The sequence below is a fragment of the Gorilla gorilla genome, chromosome 8 (genome assembly GCF_029281585.2).
Source record: "Gorilla gorilla gorilla isolate KB3781 chromosome 8, NHGRI_mGorGor1-v2.1_pri, whole genome shotgun sequence".
In the NCBI taxonomy this organism is placed as follows: domain Eukaryota; kingdom Metazoa; phylum Chordata; class Mammalia; order Primates; family Hominidae; genus Gorilla; species Gorilla gorilla.
Window position 1 is genome coordinate 111681221 of NC_073232.2, and position 23293 is coordinate 111704513.

General features: G+C 42.5%; 1 protein-coding gene across 1 annotated transcript in view; it reads right to left on the bottom strand.

The window, feature by feature from the left end:
- GOT1 (glutamic-oxaloacetic transaminase 1) overlaps window positions 1-19874 on the bottom strand; it is a 34211-nt gene extending 14337 nt beyond the window's left edge. The window contains exons 1-2 of the mRNA XM_004049928.5: window positions 19392-19874; window positions 9437-9618 (exon numbers count right to left, since the gene is read on the bottom strand). Of these exons, the coding sequence (XP_004049976.1) occupies window positions 9437-9618; window positions 19392-19509 (300 nt within the window). The 5' untranslated portion in view covers window positions 19510-19874. The remainder of the gene's footprint in view (window positions 1-9436; window positions 9619-19391) is intronic.
- Window positions 19875-23293: the final 3419 nt, after the last annotated feature.

The window sequence follows — 23293 nt, forward strand, 5'->3', positions numbered from 1 at the left end:
CCATGAGCCCTCCTTTCTACAATGCTCAGTAATCTCAAAGCTGAAACAGCACTATGCCGGAGATGAAAAATGGACATTTCTGTCTGGATCCTAAGATCTGAAAGTGGAAAAGTAATACAAGGCAGTGAGGAGTCTAGAAAATAGGTCTCCTCAAAATGGGTAAAGGATCTGGAAATGTTGAATCTGGAGAAGAAAAATCTAAGGGAAGAAACAATTACTGTTGGTTTACTTGTTCACTCATTCTTTCATTTATGTCTCGTCTTTAAGTTTTGGCTCAAATGTCAATTCTATTTCTATCATAACCACCCTAGTTAAAACTGTATCCACTCCTAGAATTCCTAACATGCCTCCTCCTGCTCTATTTTTATAGCATTTATCATCTTTAGTATACTACATCATTTTCTTATTGATATAGTCAAAAAGATTACATTTAGAGTCTGTTCCTCTCCCCGAAACTGAATGCAAGGGCAGGGGATTCTGTGTGTTTGAGTCACTGCTGTGTTCCAGCATCTAGAACAGTGCCTGGCTCTAGTAGTGGGCATCTGATGACTAAAGGAATGAATGAATCCAAACCTTTGGAACCTGAGGTACCCGGATAAGAGCCAAATGCTGAAAATCTGCAAGGTAAATAAGCAATGATCCCTGCCCTGGGGAAAGTTAGGGCCTTGTGGGAGATGAAGACTTATAAAATTATCCATTATAGTAAGAACAGTTAAGTACTGTTATTCCCAAGCTGTGAACAAAGTCCTATGATAACTCAGAGAGCTTAAACAACAATCTCTGCCTAAAATACCTAAGGATTCAGTGTGGAAGTGACCCTTGATCAGCTCTTGAAGGACTTAGAGGTGGGGACTGGACAGCTAGAGCAGTAAGGGAGGGCATTCCAAATGGAGAGAAGGGCCAGGCAAAGGTTCTTAGTCTTGACAGGGCCCAGTAGGTCTAGAAAACAGCAAGGCTCTTAGAATGTCAGGACCTCTAGTGGAGTGAGGGGAAATCAGCAACTGTAAGAACAGGATGAAGACTGTCACCTGTCACCTACTTTCACTGCATGCCAAGCTCAAAGTCTGGATTTTACCCTACAGGCAACAGGGGAGCTATGGGCGGTGGGGGTGGGGAGTGGGAACAGGTGACATGAGTAGCTTGTTTTGCCAAGGAAGGTCATCCTAGCTGCAGCATGCAGAATGTACTAAAACAGGGAAGAGACTAGAGGCAGGAAGGTAAATTAAGAGGCTATCAGTGAACTAAGACAGCAGCCTGGGAATGGTGAGGCCTTCCAAGCAGAAGAAAGGCTCAGAGCTCGAACAAAAGGCAGCAGAAACCTCTGCAGACTTAAATGTCCCTGTCTGACAGCTTTGAAGAGAGTAGTGGTTCTCTCAGCACGGAGTTTCAGATCTAAGAACGGACAGCCTGCCTCCTCAAGTGGGTCCCTGACCCCTGAGTAGCCTAACTGGGAGGCACCCCCCAGTAGGGGCAGACTGACACCTCACATGGCCGGGTACCCCTCTGAGACGAAACTTCCAGAGGAACGATCAGGCAGCAACATTTGCTGTTCACCAATATTCCCTGTTCTGCAGCCTCCGCTGCTGATACCCAGGCAAACAAGGTCTGGAGTGGACCGCCAGCAAACTCCAACAGACCTGCAGCTGGGGTCCTGACTGTTAAAAGGATAACTAACAAACAGAAAGGACATCCACACCAAAAACCCATCTGTACGTCACCATCATCAAAGACCAAAGGTAGATAAAACCACAAAGATGGGGAAAAAACAGAGCAGAAAAACTGAAAATTCTAAAAATCAGAGTGCCTCTCCTTCTACAAAGGAACGCAGCTCCTCACCAGCAACGGAACAAAGCTGGACGGAGAATGACTTTGACAAGTTGAGAGAAGAAGGCTTCAGAAGATCAAACTTCTCCGAGCTAAAGGAGGAAGTTCGAACCCATCGCAAAGAAGTTAAAACCCTTGAAAAAAGATTAGACGAATGGCTAACTAGAATAACCAATGCAGAGAAGTCCTTAAAGGACCTGATGGAGCTGAAAACCATGGCACGAGAACTACGTGATGAATGCACAAGCTTCAGTAGCCGATTCGATCAACTGGAAGAAAGGGTATCAGTGATGGAAGATCAAATGAATGAAATGAAGTGAGAAGAGAAGTTTAGAGAAAAAAGAATAAAAAGAAATGAACAAAGCCTCCAAGAAATATGGGACTATGTGAAAAGACCAAATCTACATCTGATTGGTGTACCTGAAAGTGATGGGGAGAATGGAACCAAGTTGGAAAACACTCTGCAGGATATTATCCAGGAGAAGTTCCCCAACCTAGCAAGGCAAGCCAACATTCAAATTCAGGAAATACAGAGAATGCCATGAAGATACTCCTCAAAAACAGCAACTCCAAGACAATAATTGTCAGATTCACCAAAGTTGAAATGAAGGAAAAAATGTTAAGGGCAGCCAGAAAGAAAGGTCGGGTTACCCACAAAGGGAAGCCCGTCAGACTAACAGCTGATCTCTCAGCAGAAACTCTACAAGCCAGAAGAGAGTGGGGGCCAATATTCAACATTCTTAAAGAAAAGAATTTTCAACCCAGAATTTCATATCCAGCCAAACAAAGCTTCATAAGTGAAGGAGAAATAAAATCCTTTACAGACAAGCAAATGCTGAGAGATTCTGTCACCACAAGGCCTGCCCTACAAGAGCTCCTGAAGGAAGCACTAAATATGGAAAGGAACAACCGGTACCAGCCACTGCAAAAACATGCCAAATTGTAAAGACCATCGAGGCTAGGAAGAAACTGCATCAACTAACAAGCAAAATAACCAGCTAACATCATAATAACAGGATCAAATTCACACATAACAATATTAACCTTAAATGTAAATTGGCTAAATGCTCCAATTAAAAGACACAGACTGGCAAATTGGATAAAGAGTCAAGACCCATCAGTGTGCTGTATTCAGGAAACCCATCTCACGTGCAGAGACATACATAGGCTCAAAATAAAGGGATGGAGGAAGATCTACCAAGCAAATGGAAAACAAAAAAGGCAAGGGTTGCAATCCTAGTCTCTCATAAAACAGACTTTAAACCAACAAAGATCAAAAGAGATAAAGAAGGCCATTACATAATTGTAAAGGGATCAATTCAACAAGAAGAGCTACCTATCCTAAATATATATGCACCCAATACAGGAGCACCCAGATTCATAAAGCAAGTCCTTAGGGACCTACAAAGAGACTTAGACTCCCATACAATAATAATAGGAGACTTTAACACCCCACTGTCAACATTAGACAGATCAATGAAGACAGAAAGTTAACAAGGATATCCAGGAATTGAACTCAGCTCTGCATCAAGAGGACCTAATAGACATCTACAGAACTCTCCACCCCAATTCAACAGAATATACATTCTTCTCAGCACCACACCACACTTATTTCAAAATTGACCACATAGTTGGAAGTAAAGCACTCCTCAGCAAATGTAAAAGAACAGAAATTATAACAAACTCTCTCTCAGACCACAGTGCAATCAAACTAGAACTCAGGATTAAGAAACTCACTCAAAACCGCTCAACTACATGAAAACTGAACAACCTGCTCCTGAATGACTACTGGGTACATAATGAAATGAAGGCAGACATAAAGGTGTTCTTTGAAACCACCGAGAACAAAGACACAACATACCAGAATCTCTGGGACACATTCAAAGCAGTGTGTAGAGGGAAATTTATAGCACTAAATGCCCACAAGAGAAAGCAGGAAAGATCTAAAATTCACACCCTAACATCACAATTAAAAGAACTAGAGAAGCAAGAGCAAACACATTCAAAAGCTAGCAGAAGGCAAGAAATAACTAAGATCAGAGCAGAACTGAAGGAGATAGAGACACAAAAAACCCTTCAAAAAATCAATGAATCCAGGAGCTGGTTTTTTGAAAAGATCAACGAAATTGATAGACCGCTAGCAAGACTAATAAAGAAGAAAAGAGAGAAGAATCAAATAGATGCAACAAAAAATGATAAAGGGGATATCATCACCGATCCCACAGAAATACAAACTACCATCAGAGAATACTATAAACACCTCTACGGAAATAAACTAGAAAATCTAGAAGAAATGGATAAATTCCTCGACACATACACCCTCCCAATACTAAACCAGAAAGAAGTTGAATCTCTGAATAGACCAATAACAGGCTCTGAAATTGAGGCAGTAATTAATAGCTTACCAACCAAAAAAAGTCCAGGACCAGATGGATTCACAGCCGAATTTTACCAGAGATACAAGGAGGAGCTGGTACCATTCCTTCTGAAACTATTCCAATCAATAGAAAAAGAGGAAATCCTCCCTAACTCATTTTATGAGGCCAGCATCATCCTGATACCAAAGCCTGGCAGAGACACAACCAAAAAAGAGAATTTTAGACCAATATCCCTGATGAACATCGATGCAAAAATCCTCAATAAAATGCTGGCAAACCAAATCCAGCAGCACATCAAAAAGCTTATCCACCATGATCAAGTGGGCTTCATCCCTGGGATGCAAGGCTATTTCAACATACACAAATCAATAAACGTAATCCAGCATATAAACAGAACCAAAGCCAAAAACCACATGATTATCTCAATAGATGCAGAAAAGGCCTTTGACAAAATTCAACAGCCCTTCATGCTAAAAACTCTCAATAAATTAGGTACTGATGGGACGTATCTCAAAATAATAAGAGCTACCTATGACAAACCCACAGCCAATATCATACTGAATGGGCAAAAACTGGAAGCATTCCCTTTGAAAACTGGCACAAGACAGGGATGTCCTCTCTCACCACTCCTATTCAACATAGTGTTGAAAGTTCTGGCCAGTGCAATCAGGCAGGAGAAAGAAATAAAGGATATTCAACTAGGAAAAGAGGAAGTCAAATTGTCCCTGTTTGCAGATGACATGATTGTATATCTAGAAAACCCCATCGTCTCACCACAAAATCTCCTTAAGCTGATAAGCAACTTCAGCAAAGTCTCAGATTACAAAATCAATGTGCAAAAATCACAAGCATTCTTATACACCAATAACAGACAAATAGAGAGCCAAATCATGAGTGAACTACCATTCACAATTGCTTCAAAGAGAATAGAATACTTAGGAATCCAACTTACAAGGGATGTGAAGGACCTCTTCAAGGAGAACTACAAACCACTGCTCAATGAAATAAAAGAGGATACAAACAAATGGAAGAACATTCCATGCTCACGGATAGGAAGAATCAATATCATGAAAATGGCCATACTGTACAAGGTAATTTATAGATTCAATGCCATCCCCATCAACCTACCAATGACTTTCTTCACGGAATTGGGAAAAACTACTTTAAAGTTCATATGGAACCAAAAAACAGCCCCCATTGCCAAGTCAATCCTAAGCTGGAGGCATCATGCTACCTGACTTCAAACTATACTACAAGGCTACAGTAACCAAAACAGCATGGTACTGGTACCAAAACAGAGATATAGACCAATGGAACAGAACAGAGCCCTCAGAAATAATACCACACATCTACAATTATCTGATCTTTGACAAACCTGAGAAAAACAAGAAATGGGGAAAGGATTCCCTATTTAACAAGTGGTGATGGGAAAACTGGCTAGACATATGTAGAAAGCTGAAACTGGATCCCTTCCTTACACCTTATACAAAAATTAATTCAAGATGGATTAAAGACTTAAATGTTAGACCTAAAACCATAAAAACCCTAGAAGAAAACTTAGGCAATACTATTCAGGACATAGGCATGGGCAAGGACTTCATGTCTTAAACACCAAAAGCAATGTCAACAAAAGCCAAAATTGACAAATGGGATCTAATTAAACTCAAGAGCTTCTGCACAGCAAAAGAAACTACCATCAGAGTGAACAGGCAACCTACAGAATGGGAGAACATTTTTGCAATCTACTCATCTGACAAAGGACTAATATCCAGAATCTACAAAGAACTCAAACAAATTTACAAGAAAAAAACAAACAACCCCATCAACAAGTGGACGAAGGATATGAACAGACACTTCTCAAAAGAAGATATTTATACAGCCAACAGACACATGAAAAAATGCTCATCATCACTGGCCATCAGAGAAATGCAAATCAAAACCACAATGAGATACCATCTCACACCAGTTAGAATGGTGATCATTAAAAAGTCAGGAAACAACAGGTACTGGAGAGGATGTGGAGAAATAGGAACACTTTTACACTGTTGGTGGGACTGTAAACTAGTTCAACCATTGTGGAAGATAGTGTGGCGATTCCTCAGGGATCTAGAACTAGAAATATCATTTGACCCAGCCATCCCATTACTGGGTATATACCCAAAGGATTATAAATCATGCTGCTATAAAGACACATGCATACGTATGTTTATTGCAGCACTATTCACAATAGCAAAGACTTGGAACCAACCCAAATGTCCATCAATGATAGACTGGATTAAGAAAATGTGGCACATATACACCATGGAATACTATGCAGCCATATAAAAGGATGAGTTCATGTCCTTTGTAGGGACATGGATGAAGCTGGAAACCATCATTCTCAGCAAACTATCCCAAGGACAAAAAACCAAATGCTGCATGTTCTCACTCATAGGTGGGAATTGAACAATGAGAACACTTGGACACAGGAAGGAGAACATCACACACGGGTCCTGTTGTGGGGTGCGGAGAGGGGGGAAGGATAGCATTAGGAGATATACCTAATGTAAATGATGAGTTAATGGGTGCAGCACACCAACATGGCACATGTATACATATGTAACAAACCTGCATGTTATGCACATGTACCCTAGAACTTAAAGTATAATTAAAAAAAAAAAAAAATATATATATATATATATATATATATATATAAAGAAAGGCTCAGAGCTCAATAACCACTGGTACCCACAGTGATGTATTAATAGATGCCAAGAGAGTATCCAAAAAGTATCTTCAAATATTTGCTGCCATGAAGATGGCCTTTTAAAATTGTTTTATGATCAAAAATATAAAACAGGAGAAACTAGACTAAGAGGGAGGGCTATGTTCCCAGGGTCAAGGCTACAAAAAATAGCCTTAAGTCTTACAGTGTAAGTCATCAAATGGAGATCAATGGGCAGAGGAACAGCATCTGCCCAACATAGTTAACAACTATATAAGAAATGCAGTCTTAGAGGAAGAAACTCCCCAACATGGAATCTCTGTTTTCATTTGTCAGCAACAGAATTCCAACTAATTTATTTAGTTTCAGAAGAGAGGCCCCAGTGGCCTATGTTCCCCACTTTCTTTTCTTTTTTTCTTTTCTTTTGAGACAGGGTCCCATTCTGTTGCCCAGGCTGGAATGCAGTGGTGCAATCATGGCTCACTGCAGCCTCCACTTCTTGGGGTCAAGCAATCCTCCCACCTCAGTCTCCCAAGTACCTGGGACTACAGATGCATGCCACCATGCCCGGCTAATTTTTGTATTTCCTTGTAGAGACGGGTTTTTGCCATGTTACCCAGGCTGGTCTTGAACTCCTGAGCTCAAGTAATCTGCCCACCTTGGCCTCTCGAAGTGCTGGGATTACAGGCGTGCATCACCATGCCTGGCCAGTTCCCCACGTTCAAACTTCATTAGGATTCTCCTCTACCTCTGCAGAAACACTGTATTTTCAGAACAACTTCCCAATATGATTAATAATCTCTATACTCTGAACTATTCTAACCATATGACTTCAGTTCATTGAGGCAAATCATAGTCTCTCATTCCAATCCATACAAAACCTTAATGAAGTTCATTACTTGCCTAATCATGGACCTGAGTCCCAAGACCTTCACCAGGGCCTTCCCTGCTTCCTGGTACATGTACAAATGTATGGGTGTGCAACCTTTATTGTCCTCTGCCGTTTTGCTTATCAGGGCATCTGTGTAACATGATATATAAAAGGAAAACCTACTGTACACAGCATGTGGGGAATAAATCAGATGACTCCAAGATGTGGTTTCCTCAATGCATGAACTACAGGCTACATCACAACACTGACCCAGGGGAATGATAATGGCCACTGGTTTAAACTGCGCAATTCCCAACTGGACTAGTGCAAAAATCTGAGCTCTTCTTTTTCCCACCCACCCAATCAGACTTATCTTCTTCAAACAACACTTTTATTGGGTAACTCCTCTGCTCCAACCTTCAGTTGGCTTCTCCTGCCCTGGCTGCCAGAATCAGCCTGCCTAACCTATCCAACATGTTCCCAGCTCTCATCAGGTAGGTCTCTTTACAAGCTAGACCTGCTTAGCTCTTGCCTCTGTCCCTGGACTCCTACCATGCAAGATGAATATCCTTCCTCTTGCCCCTCTTCCACATTTTATGGTTCTCAAAACTGGCTATACTTTGAAAACACCTGGGGAGTATTTAAAAAACATGCCCATGGGGGAGAAGAAAAGGGAGTGAAAGAGAGGGGAGAAGGGTGGTGCCTCCAAGATTCTGATTTACCTGGCCTGGCATGGGGTCCACAGGGCCCAGCCACAGTATGTTTTTAAAAACTCCCCAGGTAATACTAACATCCAGCTGGAGCTGAGAACCAGTGTCCTGGCCTCGCTCACACATTCTCTAAGATTCAGCTCAAGTGCCATCTCCAGCACTCATAGGTCTCCCTCCCCTCTGAATTCCTACAACACTGAGAATCTGTTCCACTTCCTGGAACACACAGCCTATCTCGCTGTGTCTACTTCCAAATGTGTTCTTCCTCCATGTATCTCCAGTTACACATAGAATATATACCAGGAAGCACCTAAATGATAGATGCTGAGATCAACAGTAGAAGTATTAAAGAATATTAGAACTGTCAGGGACTTTAGACAGCATCTACTAGTAGCTCCTGAACCCTTGAAGGGCCACAGACACCTTTTCAAAATCTGATAAAAGCTATGCACCTTCTCCCAAGAAATAAGTACACACAAAATTCTGCATATAATTTCAGGGGACTCAGAGGCCCCTTAAACAATTCCCTACGCAAGTGCTCCTCATGGGATCACAGACTTGCACTATGTGGTCTTTTTCTAACATGTGTATGTGAGCCCAGAGGGCTAAATGACTTGCCTATGATCAAAAGTAGTGGCAGAGTTGGATCTAGAACCCTGGTGTCTTTATCACTCCATTAAATTCTTTCTACTTGGCATCTCCACTGACTGCTTCAAATGCAGTAGCTAAAATCTGATGATCTACTGGGCAAAACTGAACAAGTGAAAAAGCCGTGCTTTGTACATGGCCACATTATTTGTGCTATGAGGTTCCTGAACTCGCGCTACAGAAACCCTTATTCATTGGCAGTTCAATAGACATAATGCCTAATATTTTAAACAAACTGTATTCTCAACATCTTTTTACTTTCAGTTTCTAAAGAGAAAATACATCCTTACCCAAAACTTACCCGCTTCTCCTTGAGAGCTGGGCTGTCATCCCCAAGGGCAAGACGAGACGCACAGCTCCGGAACTCGGCCAGGCCCAGGATTGGCAGATACTCGTGATTTAGGCTATTGTCATTAGCAATCTTCTGCTCCACTTTCTTCACTACTGGCAAAACCCAGGGATGGCAGTCATCCGTGCGATATGCTGGAGAATGGAAAAGAGTTATACATAGTGGAGGCTCAGGCTGTGTCCAAGTTAAGAGTTTGTAACTGTGAACTAGGAGAATCCCACCACCTTCCAGTCAAAACAGAACAGTGAAGGAAATTGGAGAAAAGTTTGTTCACTTACTGAGTACCTAATTTGAGCCAAGCATTGGGCTAGGTGCTGGGCAAACATAAGGGCAGATGTGGTCCCCATCCTTGTGGAACTTTCAGCTCTTAACTATGTGACCTCCAAAAAGTAGAATGCTGAAATAAAACTGGGACATCACAGAGCCTGGTCACATGAGAAAGTACATAGAAAAGCACTCTGCAAAGTAAAAAGCATCTTGCAAATGTCATGTCAATATCACTAGTGCACTGAAGTCTCTAGGCCATTGGCCCAGCAGTCTTCTTCCTTCTGCATCTCTCCAAGAGACTTCCAGAAAAAGCCTAGGTGCTACTTCCACATGAACCTGGCACCTTTAACACAAACATGGAGAAGGAGTGGAAGAAGGCCCACCACTCCTCTTGTCCCAGAGGAACAGAAATAAGACGAATGATAAGCAAATGCCCTGACGATTTCAATGACAGGTGACACAATCACCCAAGGACCCACTTAAACACATCTTTATCCTCTCTCTGTATTTTGACCTCAGCCAGTGTTTACCCTTCTGACTTCATCCCACTTCATCTGCCTAACCCTTTCATTGATCTAAATTGATCTATTTCACAATATTTAATCTTGCTCTACAGTAAACCTCTAAGCATTTCCTCTTCCTCTGAAAGTATTTTTAAGTCACTCTGAGTTATCCAGCACCAATTTTTTTCCCTACACTAGTCTATGATTATGTTAGGATTAGAGCTTTACAGGGCAGTTACTTTAGCTTTGCACCCACCCCAATAATCTGTCCAAGTAGGATTCCTGGCAGGGGTCATTTGCCTCTCTGTTTGAATGTTTAGGTCCTCAATAATCCTACACTTACGCAAGTGATTTTGAAATGGAAACAAAATTTTAGAGTGATACTGATTTTTATTTTCTTGATTTCTGCCCAAAATTAATCCCTGACTTAAAAAAAAAAATTACATTTTAGGGTTGTTGTTACCATTTACTGAACAACACGTGTTGACTGTAGAAAATTGGGAAAAGCCCAGAAGGTAAAAAATAAACATTATAATTAACATGTGATTGTGTTTTGAAATGTGAGAAGGCGGTGAGATTTGATAGGGGTCAGGAGTAGACTGATATAGTTTGGCTGTGTGTCCCCACCCAAATCTCATGTTGAATTGTAATCTCCAGTGTTGATGGACCATGGGGGCAGATTTCTGCCTTGCTGTTCTTGTGACAGTGAGTGAGTTCTCACTACATCTGGTTTTTTAAAAGTGTGTAGCACCTCCCGCTTTGCTCTCTCTCCTGCTCTGCCATGTGAAGGTGCTTGCTTGTGCTTCACTCTTCCTCCATGATTGTAAGTTTCCTGAGGCCTCCCAACCGTGTTTCTTACATGGCGGGTGGAACCATGAGTCCATTAAACCTCTTTTCTTTATAAATTACCCAGTCTCAGGTAGTTCTTTATAGCAGTGTGAGAACTAACATAACATATAATCCCAGTACTCAGAGACAAGGAGTATGAACATTTTGGTGTTCAACCTTCTAAGCTTTATTTTTGATGGGCATATTCTTTTATAAAATATGGATCAAACTGTACATAGAATTTTCAACATGCTTTTTTCCATTTAAATATATACTATGAATTTTTCCTCCTCATTAACTATTCTTCTAATAGGTGACATGTTTGCATGTCTCCATCCCATTCTTATCCTCTATCTACCTAGTTCTCAAATCCCTCCCTCCATAAATAACAACTGTTAGTTTCTTACATATCCTTACATATCCTTCCTGCATTTCCCTATGCCTACACAAGCAAACACAGCTTCTTACATATGCCCTTTTAAACAAAAGGTAGCATACGGCATACTATACACTGTTTTGTGTTCCTTGCTTTTTCCACTTGAAAATCATTTTACATTTGTGCATAGAGAGCTTCCTTGTTCTTTTTTACAGCTGCTTAGCTGATGAATGTACCATATTTTACTTTGCCAGTCTCTCGTTGGACATTTGAGTTGTTTACAATCTTTGGCTATAAAAACAATACTTCAGTGAACGACCCTGTACATACGTCATCTCACATGTATGCAAATATATCTGTAAGATGCCGGATGGAAAACAAAAGAGTGGGCCAAGAAGTATGTGTTTTTGTAGTTTTGACAAATATTTCCAAATTGTCCAAATTGATACAGGAATTATATCAATTTACATTCCCACCAGCACTGTTTAAGAGTGTTTGCTTCCACACAGCCTTATGCACTGAGTGTATTTTTGCCAATATAATATGTCAAGTAGTTTTAATTTGCATTTATCTTATTATGAATGCAATTGGGTATTTTTCATAAATATAAGCCATTTACAACATCATTTTAGTGGATAATATTTGTTTTATATACAATTAACTGTGTTGCTTTAAATTATTTGCTATTATAAACATTGTGATAAATGTTCATATATTTACACATATTCGTGAGTGTTTTCTTAGGAAAAATATCTAAGTGTTAATTTATTAGGTCACAGGATATACAGCAAAAAGACTTTATAAGATCATTTTGAATGATCAGCTAACTCTACCCTCCAGGAATATGTCATCTGCAAATCTGAGAAACATTTCAAGTTAGTAATAGAAATGTGGACAGGGCTACAGACTGACAGAGCCACTGACCAAATGCCTCTGGGTAGGTGAATCAAACAATACTCTCACACCACTCATAGTCTACCCTCCGGCTCTGGTGAATCTAACTCACAATATTTTTTTCTTTTTTTGAGACAGGGTCTCACTCTGTTGCCCAGGTGAGAGTGCAGTGGCACGAACACAGCTCACTGCAGCTTCAACCCCCTGGGCTCAAGCAATTCTCTTGCCTCAGCTTCCCATGTAGCTGAGACCAAAGTCATTCACCACCAGGACCAGCTAATTTTTTTTTTTTTTAATTTTTCATAGAAACAGGGCCTCACTTTGTTGCCCAGGCTGGTCTCAAACTCCTGGGCTCAATAGCTGAGACCAAAGTCATTCACCACCAGGACCAGCTAATTTTTTTTTTTTTTTAATTTTTCATAGAAACAGGGCCTCACTTTGTTGCCCAGGCTGGTCTCAAACTCCTGGGCTCAAGCAAACCTCCCGCCTCGGACTTCCAAAGTGCTGGGATTACAGGAGTGAGCCACCATGCCTGGCCCAACTCACAATACTCTCATACCATTCATGATATACCCCTTAGTCCACCAAACTTCTCAACAAGTTCAAAAAGCCTCCTTCGCCAGCTGGGATTTGGTCTGGTTTCTCTAAAGATGTACCAAAATAGCTACTTCCAAGTAAGAGTTGTCCCTAAAGCACATCAACATATCTATGATCACAACGTTACCATTGTTCAAAATATTCTTGAAACTTCTTTTGGAATTGTTTCTAGTGGCAACATCTCATTATTTTGAATAGCCTCAATAGTGCCAAATCTTTGTCCTTTGAAAGTCAATTATTTTTCGGGAATAGCATTTGCATCATCTCCATTGAAAAGAGTGGGTGAATAAGCTGGGTAAAACTCACGGAGAACAATTATTTTAAAAAATGATCCCTTGTGTAGGTCCTACATGCCTTGATAGCTAGTCTAAAAGGGGTTTCTAGAAATCTTGGAACAAGAAAAGCATATTTGAACTACCTACAAAGGATACTAGGTAGATGCAAAAAAATTTGGGATGTTTATAGAAAAACCAGTTCTGTTATGTTTCAGTTCTCTGTCTGGGTGTTATATCTATTCTATAACATTATTAGGCTATGTGTTTATATTTATGATAATATGTCATTCACAAATAATGTGCTATGAATAAATAAAATATGAAAGAGAAAGAAAAGACTGGAATACTGCTGTTCTTACCACTACTGAATACTCTGTGAAACTCTAAAATTCCAATACTACTACTTGGGTTGGGGATGGTTGGAGAGGCATTGTGTCTATACTGTGACTAAAAAAATACTGGCCAATTTACAACTCCCCTTCCTTCTCCATTGCCCAGTTTTTCCCAGGTTGAGTTCTAGATTTGTTCCTGATGCCTCTCCTAACTGCCCTAGTGAAGCAGAACCAGATTCCTCTTGGGTGACTGGAGCAGTGAGGTCAGGCATTAACAACAACCACTATTCCTGCTCTCCCCAAGAATTTTTATTCCTATTTGTTGGACCCTTGAGTTTCTCATTCACTCTTTCATTCACTCGCTCACATAACAAGTACTTACTAAGTCTCACCATGAGCCAGGCACTGGCTAGTAGAAGCTATAGAGATTGATAAAATAAGATCCCATCTGCCCTCCAAGAAAAACAGAGCATAGACAGAGCCTTTAATTCTAATTTGAGGAATCAGAGAAGATTTTACAGAGAATGAAGAATGAAAGATGAATAAGAGTTTAAAAGGTAAACAAGGGAAGAAGGGCATGCGAGAGGGCACACCTGTGCAAGGCCCCAGAGGCCTGGGGAGCATGAGGTCTTTGAGGATCTGCATTTTCATGACTCTGATGTGGAATCCACTAAGGATCAGCTGGGAGTGGCTAAAAGAATCCTGGAGTCTCTTTTAGGGAACTTCAGTTTCAATGGGTAACCACTGAAAGCATTTAAGCAAGAGAGTGACATGAGCAGCTGCACATTTTAACGGGATCATTTGAGTGACACCACAGAAAATAAACCAGAGAGAAGGACAGAGACAGTAGTTAAGAAGGGTGAGTTACTAGAAGTAGAAGGAGTAGAAAGCTACTGCAATATTCCAGAAGCGAAATAATGAGGCCTTGAATTCACACGATGGCAGCAGGGATGAAGAAAAGGGGTGCCACTGGAAATAGATTCGAGGTAGAAAAGACAGAACCTATTGACCAAATAAAAAGACAGGGGATTGGGGAAAGGGCTGCTGTTGACTCCAAGGTCTCCCTCAAGTCTGGATAATGAGTGGGTGGTGGTAGTGGGGTCGACCAAGATCTAGAACACAAGGGGAAGATAAAAGAAAAGATCAAGGGGAAGGTGGAAATGATGAGCTGTGCTTTGAACATGCTGAATTTGAGGGAGTTGTAGGATGTGTCCACTGTAGGCCTGACATTCAGAGATGAGGTCTGGGGCATGGAGAAAGACATTGACGGAACCTGAGGGCAGAGAAATAACAACACGGATTTACTAAATACTTTGTACGTACAAGGTACTGCACTAAATACATTTCTTTACTCTCATTTAATTCGTATAGCAACCCACAAAATAGATATTGTGATGTCTATTTTAAGGATCTGGCTGCTGCAGCCAGAAAAGTCAAATCATTTGCCCAGGATAACAAGAGCTAGGCTGTCATACTATTAAGTTCATGGATCCATGTGCTTTTTTAAAAGCAAGAGATGTCTAGAGAAAGCCTGAAGCAAGCAGGCCCCTGGGACCATGTCAGGGGCCTTTTTATCAGCATGCTCCCCAGCTCCATGGCCCACTGCTCTTCTTCCTGGACATAAACCCTTTTAGGGGAGTCACACAGTCTACAGGTGGGCCCAGCAGTCTTGCTTTGCAGAAGGAAAGGAAGAAAGAACACAGATTTAAATGGTCAAACCATCACCCTCATCTTCCTCCTAAGATCGCCACTTCCCTCACCTATCCCCACTTAAGAGCCTATTAGGATACTGGGGAGAAGGCCAGGGGTACTCAGAAACATCTGATAAAGCATATTTTTCCAACTATTTTATTTGAAGCTGCTAGGAAAAAAATGTTGAAAATAAGAAATATTAAAGCTAGCAGAGTTTATCTGGGCCAAAAGAAAGCTAGGCTCACATGAAAAAATGGACTGGAGTCTTTGAAGAAACTTCTTGCTACAGGTTGCACCAGGTTGGATCCATTTCCCATGTCCTTAAAACCACTTCAGTCTGAAGATTTGAGAAGCACTAAAATGATCAACTTAGAAAGCATTGTGCTTAGCAGTGGAAAATGTGGTACTCTCCTCTGTTTACCTATAAGGAAATTATTTAAATCATCACAGCAAGAAGAAAAACTGAGGAAACTAGCTGCAAGTAGGAACTGTCTGAGATTACAGGTGCAGTTTATTCTAAACGTGTCCAAAATCACTGGAACATTAACTAGATAACCTCCATTAGGTTTTATCTTAACTTGGGGGAAAAAAAGTATCTTCCCTAAGGTCAACGATTAATTACATTTTCTTCACAAGGGGTATACTTGGGGATGTGTATAAATAAGACTAGGACATATAACGGCTGGAAGGAGACCTTTTATTCTACTCTAATTAGATCCTTATCCAAACACCTACTATCCACAAAAAGACGGGTCACAGTGATGATCAAAAATAACATTTATATATAACACTTTTCATTTACTTATCACATTTCACATATAATTATTCATTTAATCCTCAGACAACTGATGAGGCCAGTAAAATTATTATCCTACACTACAGTCACAGAATGTGCTAGTGAATTGTGGAGTTGACTTTTAGTACAGTAGAATCTTTTTTATTTATTTATTTATTTATTTTTGAGACGGAGTCTCACTCTGTTGCCCAGGCTGGAGTGCAGTGGCACGATCTCGGCTCACTGCAAGCTCCGCCTCCCGGGTTCACGCCATTCTCCTGCCTCAGCCTCCCGAGTAGCTGGGACTACAGGCGCCTGCCACCATGCCCGGCTAATTTTTTTGTATTTTTAGTAGAGACGGGGTTTCACCGTGTTAGCCAGGATGGTCTCAATCTCCTGACCTCGTGATCCGCCCGCCTCGGCCTCCCAAAGCGTTGGGATTACAGGCGTGAGCCACCGTGCCTGGCCCAGTAGAATCTTAAGAGTAGAATTTGGGAGAGAGGTCATTCAGTCTTGGCTCCTCATTTAACAGATGAGCCCCAGGGATGTTAAACAACCCTTCCAAGTCACATGGCTGGACCACGGTGCTGGGCCTGTACCTAGGTCTCCTGGCTCTTCCCACTACAGTGTACTGGCTACCACCTGGAGGTACCTGAAATACAGGTGTGGGCAGAGACTCTGAGGCCTGAGAGACCTGGCCTGGATTCCCAGCTCTACCACCCAGTGGTCAAATGACCTGGGGCAAATTGCTTCACCTCTCCAGCCTTCAGCTTCCTTGCCTCTAAACAGTAATAGTAATAAACCACCCTCCAGAGTTGTGAGCATTCAGTGAGATTACATGCATAAATAATTTGCTCATGGTAAGGAGTTGGAGTTCCTGGAAAACATGACAAAGGCACCATCACAGCTGAGGTGGCCGTCTGAGTCAATGACTCCAATTCTGAGTCCATTGCTTCTGGCCTATGCTGTCGGGGTGCTTTTTCTCTGCATGAGCAGTTTATTTCTGAACCAAGGTCATAAATTAGTTCATTTTGCAGTTCTTGAACTGAAAATTTTTATTCAATATCTTTTATGAGAATCACTCAAAGAAATGCCAAAACAACAATAACAGTAATACCTAACACTTATATAAATCCTACTTATGTGCCAGATACAGCTATAAACACTTTAAATGTACTTAATCCTCACAGAAACCCTGTAAGATAGTTCAAAGGTAAATTGAATTAATAAAATAAATCTGACGTGGTTTTTTGTTTTTTTTTTTTTTCTTTCTTGAGACGGAGTCTCACTCTGTCACCCAGGCTGGAGTACAATGGCGTGATCTTGGCTCACTGCAACCGCCACCTCCCAGGTTCAAGCGATTCTCCTGCTTCAGCCTCCCAAGTAGCTGGGACTACCAGTGTGCACCACCACGTCTGGCTAATTTTTGTATTTTTAGTAAAGATGGGGTTTCACCATGTTAGCCAGGCTGGTCTCGAACTCCTGACCTCAGGTGATCCACCTGCCTTGGCCTCCCAAAGTGCTGGGATTACAGGCGTGAGCCACTGTGGCAGGCAAAATCTGACGTTTTAAAAAGATGTATTTAGATTGACAGTAATACTAGTTCTTTGTATACATCTGGCTGCAAAGAAACGCTTGGAGGTTTTGGACTGGATTTAAATTAAGAGACCGAATGGTGTCCATTCAAATTCAATTTGAGGCAATCTTTCAACATTTCTCCCACTCAGTTGCCTGCTAAAAACATCATTTTCCCTCAGTGGGCCAAACTATGTAATACTGACTTATTTTAAAAGCTTTATGATGAAAAATTTCAAACCTATACAAAAGCTGAGAGAATAATATAACGTATGCCCATGTACCCATCACCCAGCTTCAACAAATTACCAGCTTCAACAAACCATCACTTTTCAATGGATTTTTCCTTACCCCTCCCCATACTCCTTAGTGAAGACTTTTTTTTTTTTTTTTTTTTTTTTTTGAGAAAGAGTCTTGCTCTGTCGCCCAGCCTGGAGTGCAATGGTGCGATCTCGGCTCACTGCAACCTCCGTCTCCCGGGTTTAAGCAATTCTTCTGCCTCAGCCTCCCGAGTACCTGGGACTATAGGCGGCCAACACCACGCCCGCATACTTTTTCGTATTTTTAGTAGAGACGGGGTTTCACCGTGTTAGCCACGATGGTCTCATCTCCTGACCTCGTGATCCGCCCGTCTCAGCCTCCCAAAGTGCTGGGATTACAGGCCTGAGCCACCGTGCCCGGCCGACTTTTTTTTCTTTTTTTTTTTTTTTTTAAACAAATGCTATGCACAGACAAAACGTTATCTATGAGAAACCTGATTCTGAGCGTCCTTCATGTCACACTCTGCTACAAAATGATTCCACCTTCTCTTTCCACAATTTCTAGTTCTTTTATTCTAAGTCTATTCCCTAGCATAAGACTTTATCCTACCCATTTTCATCTCTCTGGCTGGTCTTTGCACGTGGCAAAATCCAAATGGAGAAAGTAAGTGTCTGTGGGGCTTCAAACATCCAAATGATAGTGAGAAGAATAACAAATTCATCAGAGAGGGTTAGGGGTAAAAAATTTGAGAGACACTCCAATATAAATCTTCTTGGCAGATGGGGAAACCGAGGCCCATGCTCTGAGCTGTCCAAGGTACAGATGAGAATCACTTGAATCAAGAAATGAAGATAGGATGTGTGGAAAGTAAGCTTCTACCATCCATACTTCTCTCCACTCCTTTCCACCATCTCTACCCATTCCTACCACATCTGTGACGGCCAGAACCATCTCCCCAGACCCCCCGGGGGCAGCATTAACCTGTCTCAAAGCATTGTGTAACACCAGCAGATTTTTAAATCCTTAAGGGCAAAATCAAGCCTCAGTCTCCCCCCACAAAGCTTAATAAGGTGGCTGATTGATACTCGGTGGTCACTCAAATATTTACCGACTCAGAACAGAGCTTTCTAGCGTTAAAAGTCCTCCTTTACCCATTTCCTAGCAACCAGAACCCTAAGCCTATCAGGCTTCCTATTTTTCTCCCTCTCTCTACAAGCTCCGGCAGCCTCATTTCTTAGGAGGATGCAGTATAAAGAAGGCAGAATGGGGAATCGGAAAGACGGAGTTTGTGTCTTGGCTGCTACACCTGGTTTGTGCGGCCTCGGACACATCGCCCCTTTCCAGGGACTCCACACCTGCATCTGTAAAATGGGCAGGTTTTAGGAAGCCTTCGTGGATCCAGCCTCCTCTCCGGCGCCGCCCTCTTCAGGCAGCGCCACACTGGGCCTCGGCTTCTCCCACAGTCTCCACGACCTGGGTTGGGTCCGCTCCACTCCCCGAGCTGCTCACACTCCAGAGCACTACATCCTTACCTCCCACTCCCAGGTTGACCTTGCGGGGGTCCGGATCCTCCCTGAAGTCGGCAGTGAGCTTGAAGACCAGGACAGGCTGGGCCTGCGGAACCTCGGCAAAGACTGACGGAGGTGCCATATCAAGAGAGTAGGAATCAAGAGATTTCACCCCACGCCCGGAGCTGGCCGGTCAGGTCTGGCCGTTGCGACTGGAGGAGACTCTCACCTTCACCTAGCCGGCGGGGGCGGGCCCGCGGCCTCCAATGGTCGAGCCGCGTCCAAAGCTTGGCAACGCGATTAACCAATCGCCAGCTTCTGACGACGAAGAGACAGGGGAGAAGGAATGCTATTAGCCAATCCAAGAAAACAATCTTATCGGCTGCCGAGAATGATGCAACCAATGCAATTTCCTCCGGCTGAGGCGTGGGCGGAGACTACGGTTGATTGGTAGAGCGTGCTCCTATCGCAGAGACTGTTATTCCTTGGGTCTCCCGGCTGAGGGGAGGAGCCGAGCGAGCGGCGGGTGTCCCTAAGAGGCCACCTTTCGACCTTCGAGGGCCAGGAGGATACGGGGAGGTGGCCGGAGGGAGTTCCCGAACACAGGTCTTCCTGTTCCCGCCGAGCAGGTGTTGGCGCTGCCAGGCCCGGCCTGGCGGGCCCGGGCTGGCAGCCAAATACCCAGCGTCTGTGCTCGGGACGCGAGTGTTCGGCCAGGACGTGCAACTCCGGAGCCCGCGCGGGCGACCTTGACCACCTTTGTCGCCTGTTTCCCCCTGAGGGAAGTATACCTGTCCTGCCAGCCTTGGTCTCTGGCAGGGAAGGTCCTTCCAACAGAGAGGGGTGCCCACGAATTCCTTTTTGCCGCTCTCTCTATTAATAGTTTGAGATTTTCCTCCCTGATTCCTTGCAGAGAGGGCCTGGTCCTCAAGGACCTCGGGATCTGGGCGCGACGTCCCTTCCCAGCTTCCTCCCGCGCGCACCTGACCAGATCTTGCTGTCGTCAGCTGGCTGGTACCCAAAGTTCCTCTTCGTCAGGCTGTTCCTTCCCCGTTAGAGTCCTTCCTCCCCAGGAGCCTTCTCCATCTGTTGACCTTCAAGACCCAGAGCGAATGCCACTTCATCCATGAAGCCTTCCCTTAACCCTTATTCTGGCCAAAATGTCTCTTTCCTGTGCTTCTGTACTTTAACAATTTTAGAAAATGCCTTTGTGGTTAAAAACCTATCTCCGGGACCGGACTATCTAGGTTTAGATTCTGGCTGCCGCTTACGAATTTGGGCAGGTTTAGTCAAGTTATTTTAACCTCTCTGTGGAAGTTCCTGCTCTGTGGAAATAATAGTATTTTCCTCAGAGTTGGTGTGGGGAGTTTGTGAGTTAATACATATACGAAGTGGTTAGTTGCATATAAGAAGGACTCTCTAAATGTCAGCTATTATTAACATTGCATATCTGCCACACCCTTCGTAGATGGTAAACTGCTTTTTTTTTTTTTTACTTTTATTTTAGGTTCGGGATACATGCACAGGTTTGTTTTATAGGTAAATTGCTTGTCATGTGGGTTTGTTGTACAAATTATTTTGTCACCCAGATAGTAAGCATAGTACGTGACAGGTATTTTTTCTGATCCTCTCCCTCCTCCCACCCTCTAGCCTCAAGTAGGTCCCAGTGTCTGTTGTTCTCTTCTTTGTGTCCATGTGTTCTCAATGTTTAGCTCCCACTTACAAGTCAGAACATGCAGTATTTGGTTTCTCTTCCGCATTAGTTCACTTAGGATAAAGGCCTCCAGCTCCATCCATGTTGCTACAAAGGACATGATCTCTTTCTTTTTTATGTCTGCATAGTAGTCCATGGTGTATATGTACCGTATTTTCTTCAGTCTACTGGTGATGGGCATTTAGGTTGATGCCATGTCTTTACGATTGTGAATAGTGCTGCAGTGAACATACATGTACATGTATCTTTATGGTAGAATGATTTATATTCTTTTGGGTATAGACCCAATACTGGGATTGTTGGGTCGAATGGTAATTCTGTTTTAAGTTCTTTGAGAAATCGCCACACTGCTTTCCGCAGTTACTGAACTAATTTACGTTCCCACCAGCATTGTATAAGCATTCCCTTTTCTCCACAACCTCACCAGAAACCAGCATCTGTTATTTCTTGACTTTTATTAATAGCCATTCTGACTGGTGTGAGATGATATCTCATTGTAGTTTTGATTTGGATTTCTCTAGTGATTAGTGATGTTGAGTATTTTATATGCTTGTTGGCCATGTAGCTTCTTTTGGCTAGGGACCTGTGAGTCTCCCTAGGTTTCTTGCACTTACTAAGCCTTCAACAAATGGTAGAAGAGTCAATTCTCTTGGTGTTTCAGAAGAAAACAATATCACAGCCCCTCTCCACTGGATAATACTATAAATCTTAAAATGAATTTTCATTCAGAGTAATAAACACAAGCCAAAGAACTTTGTATAACATCCGTCAACTTTTTGTGTTATCTATTTCTTTTCCAAAACATTGCCTCTGGTTTTAAAGGTAACTGCCCACAGTGTTTCACTAATAACATTTTAAGCATTACAAGTTCAACACTGAAGGTCAAATGACAACGAACTTTCAGTGCTTCCAAAAGCAGGGGCAGAGGGCAACTGCTGAGGGGGGCATTGTATAGCCTAACCTTCCCAGAATTTGATTTAAAAGTATGATCTTCACAGCGTTGGCCAGCAAAGCAATATCATGGTCACTCCCTACGTCATTCCCTGGGAGAAAAACAACCCTAGGTTACCTAAACAATGTTGGCGAAGACCAAATATTTATTAACATCCTAAGCAGCCCCATAATCAAGCCAATGCTGATAGGGACAAAGAAGGTGCCATGTGCAGTTTTTCTCCATGTCCCCACAATATCTACTCTGAATTTTAAAAGGCAGTTACTGGGGGAGAAGGAAGCCTATATATTATGTAGGATCCAAATCTCAAACTGCTTTCCTAGGGAGTGTGAGGTTCTTGGAGATTAAGTGCAGTACCTTTCTGTCTTGAGCCTTGTAGGCTGCCCCTCTAATTTAATGCCAGTCTTGAAATAAACAGAATGCTTTCCAAGTCATCGCTAATTTTAACACTTTAAATTTAGAATTGCTTAGAATTGACTCAACACTGCCTCCTTGCTGAATGGATAATTCAAGCAAACGACTCAAGAGCTGGATGCTGCCCAGACAGGTAGGCAACCAGATAAAGTGAGTGTCCAGGGAAGGAGCAGTAAGGGTCAGAAGAGAAAGAGGCTGGTGTTCTCACTACCTCCTGCCTTCCTTATGACTGTCTGTTCAGGAGTCCTCCTAGCATCTTTCTTCTGCCTTCCCCTGCTCCTGTCCCTGAAACCTTTTCTTCAAAAGAAGTGGAAAAGAGGAACTGGGAACCCATATAGCAACAGCATCACCTGGAATGAATTCCTTTAGAACATACTGTCTTGGAAATCTGAAGCCTGCAGGGCTGGACAGGCAAGAAGAGCAGTGAGCACTGCATGAACCTGTAAGCAAATCTGCATGTGAATGGTTTTTTGGTTTTTTTTCAGACAGAGCCTTACTCTGTTGCCTAGGCTGGAGTGCAGTGGCACGATCTTGGCTCACTGCAACCTCTGCCTCCTGGGCTCAGGTGATTATCCCACCTCAACCTCTCAAGTAGCTGGGACCACAGGTGTGCACCAACATGCGCAGCTAATTTTTGTAGAGATGGGGTTTCGCCGTGTTGGCCAAGCTGGTCTCGAACTCCTGGGCTAAGCAATCGGCCTCCCAAAGTGTTGAGATTACAGGCGTGAGCTACTGCACCAGGCCACACATGCTTATTTTACTCAGTCTTGCCCCTGAATACCCAGAAGGTCTAAACTTAGGAAAAAGTCAGGGGAGGGATGAGTTTATCATTCTTTGGAGTCGTTA